The sequence below is a fragment of the Nothobranchius furzeri genome, chromosome 7, assembly GCF_043380555.1.
Source record: "Nothobranchius furzeri strain GRZ-AD chromosome 7, NfurGRZ-RIMD1, whole genome shotgun sequence".
Classification (NCBI taxonomy): Eukaryota; Metazoa; Chordata; class Actinopteri; order Cyprinodontiformes; family Nothobranchiidae; genus Nothobranchius; species Nothobranchius furzeri.
In genome coordinates, this window is record NC_091747.1 from 67,535,719 (window position 1) to 67,557,711 (window position 21,993).

The 21,993-nt window shown below is 42.9% G+C and overlaps 1 protein-coding gene across 2 annotated transcripts in view; it reads left to right on the forward strand.

Annotated features, from left to right (window-relative positions):
• sp2 (sp2 transcription factor) overlaps nt 1-16,649 on the forward strand; it is a 28,719-nt gene extending 12,070 nt beyond the window's left edge. For both annotated transcript variants that reach the window (XM_015954506.3, XM_015954507.3), the window contains exons 4-8: nt 5,223-5,441; nt 6,610-6,907; nt 7,172-7,349; nt 13,586-13,779; nt 16,333-16,649. In XM_015954506.3, coding sequence (XP_015809992.1) covers nt 5,223-5,441; nt 6,610-6,907; nt 7,172-7,349; nt 13,586-13,779; nt 16,333-16,433 — 990 coding nt within the window. In that variant the 3' untranslated portion in view covers nt 16,434-16,649. The remainder of the gene's footprint in view (nt 1-5,222; nt 5,442-6,609; nt 6,908-7,171; nt 7,350-13,585; nt 13,780-16,332) is intronic.
• Nucleotides 16,650-21,993: the final 5,344 nt, after the last annotated feature.

The following is a 21,993-nucleotide window of genomic DNA, read 5'->3' on the forward strand; positions in this document are numbered from 1 at the left end:
TAATAATTTGTCTGTTGATGAAACTGCCATTTCTGATCATTTTCCAGTTTTGTTTGATTTTGATTGTCCGGTGAGCTTAGGTAAAAGGCCTGTGGTGCTGCGCCAGACACGGGTTATTACCCCGGTTACAGCTGATAGATTTTGTGCTTCTTTCACTGAACTGCCAGCCTCCACACTATTTTACACCAATCCAGATGATGCTTTGCGGGTCTTTCACTCAGCCTGTCTCATGGTGATGGATACCATTGCTCCTTTAAAGGTTAGACGCCCTATGCCAAAATCTGACCCTTGGTTAAACTCTCACACACATGAACTCAGAAGATTATGCAGAAGGTGTGAACGCAAATGGAAGAAGGATAAACTATCCATTTCCCATGAACATTTTAGAAATGCACTAGATGAGTATCAGAAAGCAGTCAGGAATTCTAGAAATAAATACTTTGCCAGCATTATTACTACCCATTCTGGGAACCAGAGGGTTTTATATAAAACTCTAAATGCAATTTTGTCGAGTGATTACTCTCCTACAGTTGCAATCACAGATGATCTCTGCTCCCAATTTTTAAGTTTTTTCTTAGACAAAGTCTCCAATATTAGGAGTCTAATCATTTCCCCTGCAGATGTTCTGCTACCCGTATCAGTTTGTACCGGATGCTTTGACCATTTTGAGCCGATTACACTGCCTGCCCTGGAGAGATTAATATCTTCCATGAAGCCATCAGGATGTCCTGATGACATTGTACCAGCCAGACTCTTCCAGGAGGTTCTTCCAGTGGTAGCCCCTCATGTGCTCAATATTATTAACTCCAGCCTTGTTTCGGGAATTATACCCTCTGTTTTTAAACATGCCGTGCTTCAACCACTACTGAAAAAATCTGGCCTAGACCCAACTGACCTCAGGAACTTTCGCCCCATTTCAAAGCTCCCCTTCTTGTCGAAAGTGATGGAAAAGGCTGTTTATAATCAAATCATGCCCCATCTGAACAACTTTGGGGTCTTGGATAAATTTCAGTCTGGTTTTAGACAATATCACAGCACAGAATCCGCTCACATCAGGGTTTTTAATGATATTATTTTAGCCACTGATTCCGGTTCCCATGTTGCCCTGGTGATGTTGGACCTCTCAGCTGCATTTGACACGGTGGACCATGACATTTTATTGTCCCGCCTTGAGAATTTGGTCGGCATTAAGGGATCCGCGCTTGACTGGTTCTGCTCCTACTTTGACAACAGGTCTATTAGAGTTAGAATGGACGACTGTTCTTCTCCCGCTGCTGCTCTTCCTTGGGGCGTTCCACAGGGGTCTATCCTCGGCCCCCTTTTATTTAGCATTTATATTATTCCACTGGGACTAATCTTCAGGAAGTTTAACATTAACTTTCATCTTTATGCGGACGACTGCCAGATTTATGTTCCATTGAAGGCTTTTACCTCCATCCAGCTGCTCCTTGATTGCCTGAGTGAGGTTAAAGACTGGCTGTCAGCAAATCTTTTGCTACTGAATGATTTTAAGACCGAGTTTATTGTTTTTACTCCTAATGGCTTGTCTTCCTCCGCTCCTGATTTTTCTGCTCTTCCTTTTAAAATTAGTCAGACAATTGTTAATCTTGGAATTAAAATGGATGTGGCTCTAAAAATGGACTCTCACGTTAATCACATGGTTAAATCATGTTTTTATCAGCTAAGACGTCTTTCCAAACTAAAACCCATTCTGAATCGGCGCCACCTCGAGACAACCATTCACGCTTTCATCACCTCAAGGTTGGACTACTCCAACGCAATTCTGTTTGGTATTTCAAAAGCTGCATTATCTCGCCTTCAGCTGATACAAAATACGACGGCAAGATTTCTGACCAATACTGGCCGTCGTCAGCACATCACTCCAATTTTAGCAAGACTTCACTGGCTTCCTGTGCACTACCGCATACGTTTTAAAATTTTATTGTTTGTTTTTAAGGCGCTGAATGGCTTAGCACCACCCTACATATCCGAGTTACTCACTCCTTATGTGCCAGGCAGGACTCTCCGTTCAGGTGACCTACACCTACTACAGATTCCCCGTCAACGCTGCAAAACCCGTGGTGAACGAGCTTTTTCTGTCTGCGCTCCAAAACTTTGGAATGATCTCCCACTGAATATCAGAATCTCCTCCTCCATTGGGGTTTTTAAGTCCCACTTAAAGACTTATTTTTATTCTCTTGCTTTTACTACCTAGCTATTTTATCGATGGTTTATTTACACTGTTCTTTGACTGATTTTATTGACTTCTCATGGTTCTTTTTGTTCTGCTCTAGTTGTTTTATTCTTATATATTATTCTTTTAACCTTATATGTTTTTACCCCTGTACAGCACTTTGGTCAGCTCACATGCTGTTTTTAAATGTGCTTTATCAAATAAATGGAATGGAATGGAATGGAATGGAATAATTATTGGAAGGTAGACTTTTTTGTATTAAGAACACTTTTCTCTTATTGGTCGGATGAAATGTGCTAATTTATTGAGATAGGAGTTTTGGGTTTTCATGAGCTGTACGCCACAATCATCAATATTAGAAACAATAAAAGGCTTGAACTACTTCAGTTGTGTGTAATGAATCTAATATATATGAAAGTCTAATGTTTATCAGTACATTACAGACAATAATGAACTTTGTCACAATATGCTAATTTTTTGATAAGGACCTGTATATGTGAAGCCATATCTGTCTGTATTAATGTGGAATTTGTCTGTATATTTCCTAGTTGTTATGTAAATTCATTCATTCATTCCAAATGTTGCTTAGTGTCTTTTCAACAACGTTCTCATATATTATTTTGCCCAATTTCATCAAAATCAAGAGCTTTTGAGGGTCACCGCTCATCAGTTGATATCTTTGCTTTTAGTTTACATTTCCTTTGGAAATTAAAACATTTTTTCTATGAAAGTGTTGATTTCTGGACTACAGGACTACAGCTGACCAATCAAAATCATCATTGTCAATGTGCTAACGTAACTTTAACGAACGTGGTATCGTAACTTCTTTAAGTCTTACGTTCAGCCAATCATCTACTGTGATGTAATTTGCAGGCGCAGAACCCGAGCCAATCTGGTACCGACACTGGCTGACTGTGAGAGCGGTGGGGGTGGGGGAGATGTTTTATCAATCTAGATAGGTAGGTAGGTAGATACTTTATTACAGACTCAAGGTCCAGTTTACATTAAAACGGTTACAAATACATCAGAAAAATGAAGCAGGTAAACCTACGTGTGTGTTACTTAACCGACAGCTGCACCAGTGTTTCTAAAGCCCTGACTGGTAGAGGATAGGTACCGAGGTTCATGTTCGACAAGATTCAATACATTTGTGTGCATATACTCTGCTGATTAATTCATGTATACAGTTTCTCAAGACAGTTTGAAAGGAGTTAACTTGTAAATATTTTACGGGAGCAATAATTTAGAGATTTATATTGTGTATCGTAAATCAGCTAAAAGATATTGAGATAAGCCAGCCCTTGTCCCAGCCCACTTCAGCGTCTGCATTAAAACTCTAGTCACGATAATGCTCACTGCAGAATAATGCTATGGCTAGCCTGCGCTACTGCTATCATCCTTGTTGGAGAGAAAAACAACGAAAAAGAATGTTGGAGCACCACTCACATTCCAGGATGCACTGGGAGTCTCCAGACCATGAATGAATGCCAAATGGAATCATAGCTTGTGGTCTTTGTCACGTTTCCCTTGCTCGTGCACATACACACGTCAGCACGAGTTGCTTTGCTCCATTAAACCAAACGTTACGTCACTCACCTCCTCCCCGACAACCAAGCCCAGCTGTATTCTGATTGGATAGATAAATTCGTCATTGGCAAAACACTGACCAAAAAAGTGAGAAGCAGAAAAATTCAGCTAAAATTGTTTCTTGCGAGGTGAAACTGACGCTGGTGAGGGAACTTGAGAACACACGTTGCTTTTTTTGCTTTGCATCTGTAGAAAAAGACCTAATTTTGTAGCTATTTCTACAAATATAAGTCTTTACTGCTCATATCTGTATCCGTGGAGGCACAGAGGTGGAACAATGCTGTTGAGCCAGGAGTTTGATGGGTGACACTTTCTCTGTGCTCTGATGTCTGAACCGAGTTTCCTGAGACCTGAAGTTGTCCTAAATGTACAACACACTTAGGCTGTTCAGAGCAGTGCACCTGCAGTTGTACAGGACTCATCGCCAGTCTACATGGGTTTCTGCTTAATTGGTACGATTTAAAGTTCAGCTGGTTGAGCTGGCCCAGTAGTTGAAGCTGTAGTGTGCTGCAACTGTGTCACCAGAAGGCTTAAAGGTGTGGGAAACTCATTTTAACAACCATTTGCATTGGTCTCTGTACCAAGCTGTATTCGGGGCAAAAAAGCCCAGAGTTTCTTGGCTCAGCACGGAGAAGTCCGCTGCCGTAGAGTGCCAGCACACAGCAGGGTTTAAAGTCCTATTCCCTGACATTTGTAAATCTCACCTGCTGCATGTTTTTGCTGTGAAGATGGGTTTCCACGTGTGATCAGATGAAGCTGGAGTCAGACGAAGCAGCGAGGAGAAATGTACCCAGACAGCTGTGCTTTTCGGAGCTAATGTGAGGAATTATCTGCATGAGGCGAGACCTGCTGGAGCCAGGTGAAATCCTGGATTCCTTATTGGTCCAGGCAGCCTTGCCCTCTGGTTGGTCAGGTCCAGGTGCTTTATGCCCTTAGGCTTGTTACTAATACGGTATTATTTGCTCGTCCGTTTTGACTGCTTCTGTGTAAGATAAACTTGTTTCAGAGTAAAGCATGTGACCGTGAGATGTATTCGTCCTCTGCCCCTAACTTGGAGCAGCTGTTGGTGTGTTTAGCTCCTCTCTTCGATGTGGAGCTCTTTATGGACCCACAGACATGAACTCACTGGAGCGTGTGAAGATGCTGCTTGTTGCGTAACAGCACAAATCAACCTGTTTACCAGCTCTAGTTAAAAGCAGTGGTGCCCAACCCTGGTCCTGGTGGTTCCCTATCCAGCATGTTTTAGCTGCTTCTCTGCTCCAACACACCTGTTCAGCAGGTGGATCAGGGCAACAACTAAAACCTGCTGCATGGGGCTCCCAGGACCAGGACTAGACATGCCTGCTTTTAGGTTTTTAACATATGTTTCTAAGACATGTTAGCTGGAACAAATGAACACATGAATGTCAGTGCTGAACATCTTCTGTCTCCACTTTTGCAGGCGGGAAACAATCTGCTGATCGTGCAAAGCCCCGGACAGCCAGCTATGGTACAGCAAGTGCAGCTTGTCCAGCCTAAAGCAGAGTCTCAGCTGGTTCAGATCCCTCAACAGGCTTTAAAGGTGGTGCAGGCGGCCTCTGCTACGCTGCCTCCTGTCCCACAGAGGCAGCCTGTCTCTTCTAACCTGCAGGTGACCCCTACAGAGCCGTCACCGACCCAGGTAGCTCCTCACACCTCCTGTCCATTCTAACATGTCATTCAGAAACTCTTACCTGTGCTTTGCTATTGTTTACCTTTGTTGTTTGTCTCTTTTGGGGTTTTTCAAGCCCGTTTCTACAGTTTGATCTCCAACATTAGGAGGTTTTACTGTAGCACTAGGGCTGAACGATTAACTGCATATTTAATTAAATTGCCATGTGACAAAAGGAGATTTTCTAATCGCAAAAGCTGTGATTTGACCTTCAGCGAGTGGTTAGCGCAATGCTAATATACATGGAAAAACCCATAGAGATGCTAATGATAATATCGTTGATTACATTCTTACAAATTACAAATCAGGAATGTGCCAAATTATTACATTTGGAGTCTAATAACCGGTAGAAACAATCAAATAAGTGCAGACACACATATTTTAGTAAAGCTGGAAAACTGCATGAGACTTCAACTCCAGAGTTTTGGCTAGCAGCTATGGACGTATCTGAACTACGGAAGCTCTGCATGGACAAGACGTCAAAAACTCTAAACACAAAAGGCTTCACCAAACGGGACACACGTCGTTCCTGCTGATAAATGTTCAGTTGATGCTCCTTCAAGGGATGTGCTCCTGGCTGCAAGCATCGCACCTTCTCATGCCACATTTAGTCATTACTTGTGAGTGTTTGTGCTTATGTAAACAAATAAACTTGTTGATATGATGTGTAGATAAATATGTAGATACACAAACTTGTTTATATTCAGTACAAATTACATCGTTTTTTTCTTTTTGCTTCCGTTAGTTGAAAAGTGAGAAAAGCCCCTGGGGAAAATAATCGTGAATTAAATCACAATTGCAATATTGAATAAAAAATATCACAATTAGTTTATTTTCCAGATTCGTTCGGTAGCACCGACTCTGAGCCGGAGCATTTACTTTAGTTTGGGGCTGAAGCACGAGTGCAAAGACCTTTAACTAGTTAAGGCTTAGTTTGAGTCACTTTCTCTCTGCTTAGTTAACATTGAAATCACAGATCTTCAGTAGGAAAGAGAAGTTGGAGTAGCGGTGGTCACGTGGGCTCCGGGCCAATAATCCACATCTAGAGATAACTGTTGATTATCGTTTTCATACTTTCTGTTTTAGTGTCCAGATTCAAACAGGAAAACATCACTTTCATTTTTTGTCGTTTCCTCAGATCCTCTTCAAAACAGCGTTGGGAGACTGGCAGTCGCTAAATATCCAGGACCCAGTCTCAACGACCAGCACCACCGCCACCTCCTCAGGTTCTCCCACTACCACGTCCCCACCATCCAGCACCAGGAGGACGCAGCCAGGAGGCAGGAAGGAGCGCACGCTGGCAAAAATAGCCCCAGCAGGTGGGATGATTACATTCAACACGTCTCAGCTGTCCTCAGCAGCACAAGCTGTGCAGACCATCAGCATCAATGGGGTCCAAGTTCAGGGAGTTCCTGTCACCATCACCAACGCAGGAGGTGAGCAGCCACGATCACAACAACGATTATCACAGATTAGGATGCTCTGAACATCGTAGACATCAGTGGAATGTTTCTCAAACAGGTTTAAAGCCTTAAAAAGGTGTTGTTCTGAGAGAGAGAATAAGATATGTGAAGGGTCAAAGGTGAGGATTCGGGCTAGAGAGAAGTGAAGTCTTCAAAGTCTCGGTGTTTATCATGGAAGAATATTTAATGAGCCAGCCAGTGCTTCCCTGATGTTGGGCCTGTTGGTGTCTCTGTCAGGCCAGCAGCACCTAACTGTGCAGACCATGCAGGGTGGAGCCCTTCAGCTGGCCACGACGCCAGGCCAGCCTGCCATCCAGGTGGACCAGACCCTCACACTGGATTTGTCTGGCCAGCCAGGAGAAAAGAAGCGACGCATGGCCTGCACCTGCCCCAACTGTAAAGATGCAGAGAAGAGGTGAGTCTGTGCATTGATCATCCCTAAGCCAGGAGAAGAATATCCGTGTAAGAAAACGATAACCAGAAACATGAGTACTCATCTGCACGAGGTCTTTGTGTGTCACAGCCCTGTTTTCTGATGGTGTGTATGGAGATATGCTTTCATACAAATGGAGACTAGTTTTAGTCTCCCGTAATGAAGCCATCTGTTCTGAGTGAATGAAGTGATGGGGACATTATGCTCTTGAACACACGATGCTGTTTCTGGTGTACCTGTGTGCACTTTAGCATGTGACCACACCGGATCAGATCAGTCGTTATTATTATTACTTTACCTAATGCACCTGTAGGTGAGTGCCATGTGCACGGGGCTATCAGTTCCACTCTAGCAAGTGTCTGTGGTTGCATCTCTGACTGCTGACCTATTATAAGAAGTTATCTCCTGGCCCCACCCTTCCCCGTGCACTCTCCTCCAAGCACCCTGTTGTCCTGACATCTACTTGTGGAATGAAATGATTTTATTTCATTGTCCCAAATCAAATGCTTCTTCAAGTAAAACAAACATTTTCTCTCACATTTCATACATTACTGATCAAATATTTTCAATGAATGAAAAATCAACATTTCATAAACAAAATAATCTCCAATATCCTTCCTTCACGATGAAAGAAGGAGCATTAAATGTGGAGAAAACCACTATAAATCTGGCCAAAGCAGCAGCTACACAGGGGGAAGAGATGCTGCTGCGACATCATATATGAAACGTCTGATTTGTAGTCTTTAATTACCAGTTAGAAAATGTGGGCGCAAGTAATTTAACTTGCGTCCACATTTTCTAAGTTAAACACATTTCTTTTAACAAAGGTAGTTTCTGCATCTGTACTGTCCCCCTGCTTCAGCCCTCTCCCCCCTCCCCCTGCTTCAGCCCTCTCCCCCCTCCCCCTGCGCAGCGGCCGCAAACTCACTGATGCGCCTGCAGCCTCTCGGAGTTCCTGCTGCTCTAAACATTAAAATAATTATTTCATTTTCTGTTCCTCACTTCTGATTACCTTCAATGGTGTCTGTTTGTTGCAACCAGCAGGTACAAAAACTAACTTGTTTTTATTTGACTATTTTTCTGTCCTGCCTGTTTATTATCTTCCTGCATCTCCTCTCAATCCTAAAGAGAAACTGCTACCTGGGTTCATATATATTCACCTTATGAGTTACCTTTGAACTACAGTTCTAAAAGATCTACCGACCGCAAAAACAGCGGAGTGCTCGCTGACCACACAGGTGCGGTGAAGTCACCGGAGGACAAAACAGGTGATGCGCCCCACTCCACAGCAGTAAAACGCATCAGGCACAAATAAAAGACAGAAAGCATAAAAGGAAATGAGCCGACATGAACGATCACGTGTTAAATTTGTATTTGAGGTGGCGACACTTTGATAATGTTACTGTGGCCGTGCTCAGGATGCATGTCTGGAGTGCATCAACGATCAGAGCTCTGCGCCTCTCAGCTCTAAATAATCCCTGAAGAGTCCACATGAATAATGTAATATCAGCAGAACCAGGATCGTTTTTGGGCTCCCCCTGGTGAGAGATGGACTCCACCAAGGCTGCCCTTTATCATCCATTCTGTTCATAACTTTTATGGATAGGATTTCTAGGTGCAGCCAAGGTGTTGAGGGGATCTGTTTTGGTGGCCTAAGGATCAGGTTTCTGTTTTTTTGCAGATGATGTGGTCCTGTTGGCTTCATCAGAACGTGATCTCCAGCTTTCTCTGGAGCGGTTCACAGCCGAGTGTGAAGCAGCTGGGATGAGAATCAGCTCCTCTAAATCTGAGACCACATTCTTGAATCAGAAAAGGGTAGAATGCCTTCTCCAGGTCAGGAACAAGGTCCTGCCTCAAGTGGAGGAGTTTAAGTAACTCAGGGTCTTGTTCAAGAGTGAGGTAAAAATTGAGCATGAGATCGATAGGCAGATTGGTGCTGCGTCTGCAGTGATGCAAGCGTTGTACCAGTCTGTCATGGTGAAGAGAGAGCTGAGTCACAAGGTGAAGCTCTCAATTTACTGGTCGATCTACGTTCTTACCCTACCCTCACCTATGGTCACAAGCTTTGGGTAGTCACCGAAAGAACAAGATCACAGATACAAGCGGCCGAAATGAGATTTCTCCGCTGGGTGGCTAGCTCTCTCTTAGAGATGGGGGTGAGAAGCTCGGTCATCTGCACATCGACAGGGGCCAGTTGAGATGGCTCGGACATCTGGTCAGGATGCCTCTTGGATGCCTCCCTGGTGAGGTTTTCCAGGCATGTCCAACTGGAAGGATACCCAAGGGAAGACCCAGGATACCCTGGAGGGACTATCTCTCTCAGCTGGCCAAGGAACGCCTTTGGATTCCTCCGGAGGAGCTAGTCCAAGTAGCTGGGGAGAGGGAAGTCTGGGCCTCTTCACTTACGCCTACTGCGCAATGAAAGCAAAAGTTGCGCGGAAAGACCATGTAAAGTTTTACTCGCAACAATTACAGCACAAGTGCACACCGGGAGTGTCTCAGCCGTAGTCCTCGCTTGACTTGCAAGATCACAAAATCCCTTGAGATTACCGCTAACCTACTTGCAAGATCACACGGTCCCTCGAGACTTCAAAGGTTACGGTTTGTTTATGCAATTAAATCAAAAAGAAGGAAATCACACTTTATATTGCTGTTTGATGTCATATATGATGTTGTTCCTCTCCACCGCCATGAAAAAAGCCACAAAAACACACCGCTGCACTTCTTGAACGAAGCTGAGTAAATAAGCCGTTAAGTCACATGTAAGCTTCATATATATGAAATGGCATTGCTGCAATACTTTTATTTAGAAAATTACCTGGGATTTTACACTGAAACTGTGTGTGATTTCCTGCCTAGCCCACTGCTAACTGCAGTAATTGACGCATCTCAGAAGCGGCTCACAGAAAACTTGGAACCCAACTCTATCTTTAGCGGTGCGGCGTAGCGTTTCTGTGACGCATTTGAAAATGTCTGCATCGTAGCTGGTTTGTTACACTCCATAGACTCTAATGGATTCTATTTGAAGCAGTGCAGTTTGTTGCCATTTCGCTCCACTTTTGCTTCCAGCGTGCGGTAGGGGTTAGGCTGCTGTTCCCGTGACCCAACTCTGGATAAGCGACTGAAAATGGGTGGATGGATAAATTAGACAGGGAGGTGGAAGAAATGCCCATATTAAACTTAAAACCTGTCCTACAAAAATTAAAAAATAATTTGGATAAATGGGGGAAAATCAGATTAACATTGTGGGGCAAAGTCAATGTAATCAAAATGGGTGTGACACGACAGTTGAACTATGTACTTATGATGTTAGCTATCACTGTGCCGCCTGCCATGTTTACCTGGTATAAGATAGTCAAAGATTTCTATGGGAAGGGAAAAGACCCAGAATTAAATGACTAAATAATGTGTGCCAAAAGACATGAGAGGTTTGGTTTTACCAAATCCTAGATTATGTTACATCCCTCAAAAATGATGAAATTGTCAAAACATTGCATTGCAAACTCAAATTCTCGAGTTCAGAATGGATTATTATTGAGAGAACTCTATCATTGCCCTTTACGTTAAACAAACACCTCTCTCAGAATAATGGTGAGGATATAAATCCTGTAATGACACACTCGAGGAAAATATGGAACAGTATACGTAATAGGCAACTAAGAAAATATCGTTATGGCAATATATCGCAATATTTTTTCCTGCAACATTACATCGATATTCAAAAAACATGTATGGAATTTTTGGAAGATTTTACATGCAAACATTTGTGTATTTTCTTTTCTTTTGGTGAAACTCAAATGCCGACTGCTAGTTGGCAGCAGTGTGCAGTGGGTTTCGTTTCCATCACTGAAATATAAATCCTTCTTAAATGGTTCAGATACCTCATGTTATACATGTTACATATCAGTTTGGACTGTTTATTGAATTTTCCTACAATAGTTAAGTCTAAATCGTCTGGCTGAATGCATCGCAATATATTGTGATAAATCGTATCGTCTCCCTTGTATCGTGATAGGTATTGTATCGCCAGAATTTCACCAATACACATCCCTAATACATAAAATACTTTAACTGTCCCAGTTCAAGTAAATGTACTGTACTACATGGTGGAATCTCGCAATCTCTATTGGTAGTACTCCTGTCTATTGGAAGATCTGGCATACCATGGTACTTGCATATTGGGTGAGCTTTACAATGGCAGTGTGCTAATGTCCTATACTGATTTGATGAAGAAATATAACCAGAAGGGAAAAGACCACTTCTGGAAGTACTTACAGATGAGGAGTTGGGTTATGTCGCTTTACTGACCATCTGAGGAGTACCCTGTTTTAGACTATTCCTTACTGCCTCTGTGCCATTACAGTGTCTCACACTTTAATAGAAATATTAGCCATGTTTTCAGTGATGACCGTAAAAGCCTAAAGGTGTTGTGGAAACAAGATTGTGGGAATGTGGTTGGAGAGGAGAAATGGCTGAGAATGGTTTTGCATACTGGAAAATATGTTCAAGAAGGTAAGGTAAATTTACACAATACAAGATTTTGTAAAGATATAATAACACGCCTGTTAGACTGAGCAGAATTGGTCTTAAAGGCGACCTGCCATGTCGGAAGTGTCAAAAGGATGTAGGTACGCTTTGGGAAGGGATTATTGGAAGTTTTGGGTCATCTGTTGTACGTATTTTGGGTAATTCAGTGGGAAAACCTGTGCCACTGTGCCCGAGACTAGGAGACAATGGGCAGATGTCAAATATAACAAATGACAAATTCTCTGTCGTCATGATCAGAACTTTTTTTTTTTCAATCTTTTATTTTCATTTATTGACATTAAAATAAAAATACAGAACTAAATTGCTGCAAGCCAAAATGAAAAAGGGGACAGAAAGAAGAAAAACTTATGTTGTCTGCCCCTTTTAACTAAAATAACATTAATACAAATGAAATCTGTGGCGGCCAGGTGATTCTTAAATACTGGAAAACAAATATAACACCACAAGTTAAAGAATGGACCAATGTGATGGTTACAACAGCCTCATTCGAATGTATGCTTTATAGACTGAGTGATAAAGGGGTGGCACGGCACCATCCTGGGAGTTGTTTAGGTCCCATATTCTTGATTTGTGACCCTTTGTGTTTGATAATTCCAGGATATCTGACTCTATTATTGTACTTATTGTTATCCTTATTGCTGTTAGTATTAGTATTATTACTGTCCCTATTCTTATATCTACTGATTATGGTTGTTTAGGAGTTCATGAGACACTTTTTGTTCTGTAAATATTGTGTTTATGTTTTTGTCATGTACCGAGAGAATTTTCAAAACTTGATTTAAAAATAAAAACACAAAGCCAAATGCAAAGTTTAGAACAAAACATTGACCCAGAGGGTTCTTGAGCGAGCAGACGCATGAGAATACAAGCAATAACCGCTTAGAGATGGAGCAAGCTAGCGGCTAGTGCTAGCGGTTAGCGTTAGCAGCTACTCTAGTGGCTTGTCTAGCTATATTGACATGACGTCATCTTGTTTGAAATTATATTGAAATTTTTAAAATATTGACGTACTGCCCAGTCTTATTCTGTACTGTGATGTAATGTAAGCAATACATCCGTTTTCATTCTCATTAAGCCTGTCCCCCATTCCATAGACCATCATGCATTTTGAATTGACCGCCCCACGGCATTAGCCAGTAGCGTTAGCGGTGCAACAACCACAAGGCAAATGTGGTTTTGAAGACCTCTTTTAAAATGATATGTTTGGTTTTCACAGCATGCTCTGGAGACATTTCATCTATACATCTAGGTACACCAGTAGCTCAGGAGGTAGAGCGGGTTGTCCAGTAATGGGACCAGCATGTTCGATCCCGGCTCTGACGAGAGAATGCTGCTGTCGCGTCCTAGTCCAGACACTTAACCTACCTTGCCTGCTGGTGCTGGTCGGAGTGACTGGTGGCGCCAGTGTTCAGCAGGCCTCGCCTCTCAGTGCGCCCCAGGGCAGCTGTAGCTACACTAGTGTGTGAATGGGTGAATGACTGTTGTGGAGCACCCTTGGGGGGGGGGGGGGGGGTTGTAGAACCCATGGAAGGTGCTATACAAAATACAGGCCATTTACTATTTAACTTAATCAGTTTTGTGTATTAGTATATCTCCTTAAACAACCCTGTCTGTAGTGAACTTCCTGCTTTACCCTGAGCCGAGTGTGTTTTTGTGTGTTTACTCTGCAGGCCTGGAGAGGTGGGCAAAAGAAAGCACATCTGCCATGTTCCCGGCTGTGAGAAGACATTCAGAAAAACGTCTCTGCTGCGAGCTCATGTCCGGCTGCACACCGGAGAGAGACCCTTCGCCTGCAACTGGGTTTACTGTGGGAAACGTTTCACACGCAGTGATGAGCTGCAGAGGCACACCAGGACACACACAGGTGCTGCAAGCACACAGTTCTTAGTAGAAGAAGCCAATCCTAAGATAAACAGCTGCTAACCATCTGTCCTGAGTACAAACTTATATAATTAATTATTAAAGCGCCTTGGGGGATTGTAGAACTCTAGAAAGCATTTTATCTAAAATATGCCATTTAAGCTTTAAGACCCATTGTAACATCACTGATTCTTTTAACATTTTTTAGACACAACCTTTAAAAGTCATCCTGAGATAGAGACTATTAAATGGCATGACAGTGGTGTTGTTTACTTTCACCAAGTTCCTCCGTCTTAGTTCTCTGTTTCTGCAACGACAACACCGTAACACAATATATGGCAGGAGGGGATTCAGACACCATAACATGCAGCTATTGGCTAGCAGGCTAATGCAGAGCTAACGCCTCAGGAGAGCTAGAATTTCTGCAGTTTAAACGTATTTTGAATCGAACAGTGAAGGCAGAGCAACGACCACTTGTAATGTGAGCAAAGCGGTTATTTAAGATGGTGGAAAAGCCTGCTGCACTAGGGATGGAGAGATTCACCAATCTGGACCGGTGGTTCGTTCATAACGTTAGCGATACGACTGCACCGGTAGCTTCAGGTTGTATGGGTTATAACTGATGGCTATAGAGCTCCGGGAGTTGACGTCACTTGTGCAACAGTTCACATCGAATGACGCCATCTTGGCAGGCAGTTGCCCGCAGTTAGGCTATTGTTATTTGCAGAAAACCCAAATTAGAAACAGGAAATATCGTAGATACCCGTTGTGCCCCAGGATGCCATAACAGACGCAGACGTTATAAGGGAAGAGCCTTCTATAGGATTCCTCAGGATCCAGAACGCCACAAGCGTTGAAACATCGCAGTGGAGCACTCTAGCAACCAGGCTAAAATTAAACTGTGGGATCGCGGGAGCAAAGGTTTATGCTTATGCAGCGATCACTTTCTATCGGGTACTTAAACCAACGTTTCCTCAACTATATATGGTATTTATTTAAAATATATATATTTTATATATTATTTATGTACTTATGTTTTTGGAGGATAAAAACTCTTGAGAGGAAACATCTCGTTTTCGAGATAGTCCTCCATCCATACCACATAAAAGATAAATAAAACAGAGAGAACTAAGATAAAATAAATATTTATAGATAAAAATTACAACTAACTGTAAAGAAACTTACACACACACCTCAACTGGCTCCTCTCGATGTGGAGGAGCAGCAGCGGGTCTACTCCGAGTCCCTCCCAGATGGCCGAGCTTCTCACCCTATCTCTAAGGGAGAGCCCAGCCACCCTGCAGAGAAAACTCATTTCGGCCGCTTGTATCCGTGATCTCGTTCTTTCGGTCACTACCCAAAGCTCGTGACCATAGGTGAGGGTAGGAACGTAGATCGACCGGTAAATCGAGAGCTTCTCCTTCTGACTCAGCTCTCTCTTCACCACGACAGACCGGTACAACGCCCGCATCGCTGCAGATGCAGCACCAATCCGCCTATCGATCTCACGCTCCAGCTTTCCCTCACTCGTGAACAAGACCCCGAGATACTTAAACTCCTCCACTTGGGGCAGGACCTCATCCCTGACCCGGAGAAGGCGTTCTACCCTTTTCCGACTCAAGACCATGGTCTCAGATTTAGAGGAGCTGATTCTCATCCCAGCTGCTTCACACTCGGCTGCGAACCGCTCCAGCGAAAGCTGAAGATCACGTTCTGATGAAGCCAACAGGACCACATCATCTGCAAAAAGCAGAGACCTGATCCTCAGGCCACCAAAACGGATGCCCTCCACACCTTGGCTGCAGCTAGAAATCCTGTCCATAAAGGTTATGAACAGAATCGGTGACAAAGGGCAGCCTTGGTGGAGTCCAACTCTCACCGTAAAACAAGCTCGACTTACTGCCGGCAATGCGGACCGAGCTCTGACACCGGTCATACAGGGACCTAACAGCCCGTATCAGAGGGCCTGGTACCCCATAAACCCGGAGTACCCCTGGGGGTCGCGGTCGAAAGCCTTCTCCAAATTCACTAAACACATGCAGATTGGAACAGCAGTAGCTCAGCAGGTAAAGCGGGTTGTCCAGTAATCGGGTTGTCCAGTAATCGGGTTGTCCAGTAATCGGAAGGTTGCAGGTTCAATTCCAGCTCCGACCAGAGAATGTTGCTGTTGTGTCCTTGTGCAAGACACCTAACCTGCCTTGCCTGCTGGTGGTGGTCGGAGGGACCGGTGGCGCCAGTGCTCGGCAACCTCGCCTCTGTCAGTGCGCCCCAGGGCAGCTGTGGCTACATCGTAGCTCATCCCCACCAGTGTGTGAATGGGTGAATGACTGATTGTGTTGTGAAGCGCCTTGGGGGGTTGTAATGGTTGAATGGTCTGCTCAGAAGTTAGTCAGACTCTGCAGAAACCTGAATGTGTTAGAGCAGGGAAACAACTAAAACCTGTTGGATAGGAGCTCTCCAGGACCAGAGTTGGACACCTGCTTTAACTTGTTTTAAATGAGGTCCCCTTCACTATAAGATCACGACTCACCTGTGGTTTGTTTTTGTTTTTGTACAGGAGACAAACGGTTCGAGTGCAACCAGTGTCAGAAACGCTTCATGAGGAGTGACCACCTGACCAAGCATTATAAAACTCACATAAACACCAAGAACTTGTAAACAAACTCCAGCGGCTGTCACACCTGTGTAGCAGCAGGAGATGCAAACGTGTGACTCGTGCAGGGAATCCTCCTCTCACTCCTCCAGGAAGCAGCTGTAGCTGATGTTTATGTAAACCTGCCTTCCTCCAGTTTGATCATCAGTGAGAACTGGGGCTGGACCATAATCCAGTAACCATCTAAATGGATCAACACACACATGGTCCAGTAGTAAAAACTTATTATAACGTTTCCTTTTTCCGTAATAGCCTGCCCGGTAGCTTAATGCTAGAGTCATCGTCACCAAGCCCCCCCTCCCAGACCTAAGCAGACAGCAGTGTGACTCCAACAAGAAGCTGCAGCAAGGAGAGGTGGAAGAAGAAAGGCTGCAGTCGTTCACCAGAGTGGCCATGTTTCATTCTTACAAGTCCGACAGCAAACAAACAACAGAGAATCCATAAAAACGAGTCCGGCGCTGCTACCACCTCGCTCCGTCACTAAGCAATGGCATAAAAAGGCCAGGGCTGCACTTTAAATATGTTTGATATAGTTTTCAATAATTATTGATATCCATAAATATTTTTATCCATCAGCTTTTTTTCTATGTCGTCCAGCCCCAGTGAGAGCCGAGCGAACCGCTGCAACAGCTAAACCCCGTAGGGTTTCAAATGAAGCAACACACACACACACACACGGCTCCAGACCTCAGTGCCGGGTCACAGCGGTCCTTCCCAACGACAGATGTTTGGCTGATTGTGAAACATCTGGAGAAGAGGAAACACAAACCTAAAACCGTTTAAGTCATTTCAATAAGACTGATACAGTTTTTTAGGTCATTTGTTCTTCAGCGCTGTTTTTACTGAATTAAAACTCGTTTTCATAGTTTTTCCAAAAGGAAAATAATGACAGTATTTTGGAAAACTTTAGATGTTTACGTCTCCTGCTTTTAAAAGTGTAATATTTAAAAAATATACTGTTAAAAACTATTCATACCTTTCAAAAACATCTGTAAATGGAAAAGCAGGAATGTAGAATAGCAGTTTGTGTTCCACAGGACCACATGCAGTAGGAGGTCAAATCTGATTTCACCTCATAGCTTTAGAAAAGTTGTCATAGTTACGACGGGTCTGAGCACGTGGAGAGGATAACTAAACAGGCTCCTAAAGTCAGTGCTGCCCTAAGAGCCGACATTAGGAGCAGCAGCTCACAGCTGCAGCTCACACAGGTGGCTGACCTCAGACCAGCCCACTAACACGAGTTGCTGACCTCAGACCAGCCCACTAACACGAGTTGCTGACCTCAGACCAGCTCACACGAGTTGCTGACCTCAGACCAGCCCACTAACACGAGTTGCTGACCTCAGACCAGCCCACTAACACGAGTTGCTGACCTCAGACCAGCCCACTCACACGGGTGGCTGACCTCAGACCAGCTCACACGGGTGGCTGACCTCAGACCAGCCCACTAACACGAGTTGCTGACCTCAGACCAGCCCACTCACACGGGTGGCTGACCTCAGACCAGCCCACTAACACGAGTGGCTGACCTCAGACCAGCCCACTCACACGGGTGGCTGACCTCAGACCAGCCCACTCACACGAGTGGCTGACCTCAGACCAGCCCACTCACACGAGTGGCTGACCTCAGACCAGCCCACTCACACGAGTGGCTGACCTCAGACCAGCCCACTCACACGAGTGGCTGACCTCAGACCAGCCAGCTCACAGCAGCTGTTCCTCCTGGTCTTCAGAGATCCATGATGGTTATTATTGGTTTCAGTCCCTTTGCTTGTGCTTCTTCACTTGAAGCCTCTGTTCTCATGCAGCATTGAACTTAAATAAGCTACTTGTTTCTGTTGGCCTAGTTAACCACCAGGATACGTTTATTCTGCTTCACTCACCACAAAGTGGAGGAATAGTGTGTCCGCTATGCATCGCTGTACAAATGATTGGAGTGTAAACTATTAGGCCTTACTTGACAATCACATCAAAAGATGTTTAACACAAAGACTACAGGGTTGTTTTATGTTCCAGCTGTATCCGAGCTTTAATTCCTGGCTGGCGTTTGTGACGAGCAGCATCAGGTGTTCTGTGCTGTCCAAATCCCGCTGACTCGTACCAACAGCTCACTAATCTGTTGGAGACGGAGGAAAGATGATTCTGTAGAATAAAAACAAGGCTTTGTGGTTTCTGCCACCCAAAGGCCTCTGTGGCTGCCCTGTGTTCAGTTTCACTGTGTTCAAAGGAAGTTGAGTGCGTGGCGCTGCCTTTCAAACTCTGCATTTATCCCAGACATTTGACCAAAAAGCAGCAGTCAAGTAGAACTTGTTGTTGAAGCACTTTGAGCAACATTTTCTGTCTGCTTCACATGGCTGACAGATGGGTACGCGTAGGTGGCCAACAGGTCTGGCGAAATGCTAATGCCACTTGGATTTATAGCAGATTTATATGTAGGTTTCTCATGTTTCTATGTGTAAATACTCTCTTTTCTTTCTTTTTTAAACTATAAATGTAGGATTATAAAAAGGTTAAGCTGCATAGCAACCTGGAAGGAAAGGACTTTGTACAGTTTGTAAAGGGTAAAATATATTGTGATGATGTATAGCTTCATTCCTGCTTTGTAAAACATGTCTAGGTTTTGTTTTTATTGAATGAAAGATGCCTTAGACAGCTGCGTCCAGTATTTTAACTGTATTATTCTGTCTAATTATAGTTAACATTTGTATCATTTGTGTTTTAAATTATCTTGTATGTATTGAGCACTGATTAAAACCCCAGGTTACAAATTTTGTAAAACTGTTGCAGATGAAATCATGTATTTTGCTTTTTCTGCCCCAAATTAGGGCATTCCAGTGCTCCGTTTGTGTAAATTAAACGTTCCTTCTTCAAAAAGCTTCTATGTCACATTATGTTCTTTAATCAGTTGTTTATTAGAACACAGAGAACCAGCAATTAACTATCTTAATAATTTATTAAAGGTTAAAAAGGTATTAAAGGTGCTAAAACATATGTAGCCCAATTTTCTACAATAATTGCCACAATAAAAAGCTTAAACTTATCTTGATTGCCTGTAATTATTTGGTGATTTTGTGTTGGAGACTAAATGGAAATCATTTCAATACTCATAATTTTCTTGTAGGCTCAGTTTCATTCCATTTTATCAGCCCCACCTGGATCTCCATCACCGAGGTGAACGCACCGCATAGAGAACCCGGTCTGAGTACAGACGTGGACAAAATAGTTGGTACTCTTCAGTCAGAAAAACCCACAATGGTCACAGAAATAACTTAAATTAGACAAAAATAATAAATTGAAATTCTATAAAATGCACGATGATTGAGGTGGTCGGCCGATTAGTTGACAGGTGAGTCAGTCCAGAGTGTTTTTTTAAATGAACTTTTATTGAACATTTGAAAAACGAACAAAAGCGACTACATTTCAAAGTTCGTAAACAGAATGACATTACAGAGTAGCTCCGAAGTTCGTGTTCATGCCAACTTGCATTTTGTAGATATTAATCAACTTGGTATAACAAGACAATAAACAAAACAACAAAACAACAGAAATTGAAGGGATACAAGTAAGAAAACATGAAAAACAAATATGTGTATATAAATGAAAATTTTACAAGGAGGAAGTTTAAGAGCTAACGAGGTCTATTGTGTATACCATCCAAAAAGAGGTTAGAGATTAGTGTTCATAATGAAATTATAAAGCTTTCTGGCACTGGGGGAGGACATTTCACCGAAGGATCTCAACAGCAGTTGAAGTTCATTTTTGAGATAATTCCACGTAGGTGGATTTTTGAGATATCGGCATTTGTGTATGAAAAATTTTGTTAAGATTATGAGATTATTAATTAGAAATTTTAATCTTTTAGTATAATGCCAAATAAGATATCGTCAACTCTGAAATTGTTTATATGAATTTGATTGGAGTTCAGCCATTCCTGGAGAGAATTCCACATTAAAATTGTATCACATTCATAGAAAAGATGTGTGGTCGATTCATCGTTTTGTTTGCATAAGTAACATTTTTCAACATTGAACTTAAATCTAGTTTGTATAAAATGGTTAGATGGGTAAATATTGTTCAAGGTTTTAAAATGGACTTCTTTATACTTTGGAGGTAAAGAGAATTTTAGATAGTTGGTTCTCAAAATTTTTATTTCTTCTTTTGAAAAGTTGTGTAGTAACGAGAATCGGAGTATTGGTTTTGGATAAAAGGTTTTGTTTAATTTGTTTCTCAGGAAAATATTATTACATTTTATATTGAAAATTTCTATCCCATCAGCTGCTAATATTTTGAGTCTAGGGTTAAATCTATAACCGATAGAAGCTTTAGCTAGATGAACCAGAGCACTTGGGATATTTTTAATCACCTTATTATATTCATTTTCAGAAATTTCAACATGATGCTTGAGATTTAAGTTCTTAAAGGGGCATTATGGAAGTGTGACAGCCAAAACATGTATAGAAATAATAAATGTCTTCTTCATACGTTCTCCTGCAATGCCCTGGTCCTGTAGAATGAGCCCTGGCATTTTTACTGTGATTGCCTGTTTTTCTGTAAAATGACAGAAAAAGAGAGATGCTCGGGTCGAGCAGGCTGCTTCATGCGCGTTCACGCTCAGGCATCGCCCGTAGCATTTGCTATCCGTAGCTTTAGCAGCAGAGAGAGAGGCAGTGCCACTTTGTCGCTGTTCCTAACGCCTAGTGACAAAGCTAGCTACATTTCTGGACCCTTAGCTACTTTCTGTAGAACTTTCTTCTAGATATTTCCTGCAAATTAGCAACAAAATAGCCATTTTCACTCCGAACCGTTCTTTGAACGTTGTTTCAGTTGTATTCAATGATATAAATGTTACCTCTGCCCCGGGAGAGGTGGTCGACTGTAGCTTCCTGGGTGCTCTATAGGTGGGGGTCTATGCTCCCCCTCCACTGAGCGCCCTGACTTAGTGTGGAAGACCTGATGCTGCCGGGGCAGACGGCTCCTCTGATGACGTTTCCTTGCCTTACCTTACTGGGCTCATCTGGACTCAGCCAAATATAATTTTTACTCGTGTGTGTGTGTGTGTGTGTGTGTGTGTGTGTGTGTGTGCGTGTGCGTGTGTGTGCGCGTGCGTGTGTGTGCTTGCATATGTCTGTTAATGTTTTTAACCTGTTATGGGAATCTGGGGTCATTTTGTAAAGCACTTTGTTTGAAAAGCGCTTTATAAATAAACCAGATTGATTGATTGATACAGATACAAAGGACATCACTGGCACTATAGCTCACCGAGACGTGAGACGTTGGACTCTCGTGCAGAAGTCCTGGGTTCGATTCTGGATGTGAATATAGTTCATTTAGTGTTTCCTTTTTACATTAATGGTATTTCTTTTATAGTAAAATGCCAGAATTTTTATTTGAGACTCGCCGAACGGCAGTGAATTCACAGATAAAAAAGATGTGGGTTCAACTCTCATTTTGGAACAATTTTTCAAGCAAGGGAAGGGAATGATCTGAGCATGCAGGAGGACTGACCCATCATAAACCTTTGTCGGCTGTGCTGAAGAGAAAGGTACAGAACCTAATTATTTAATT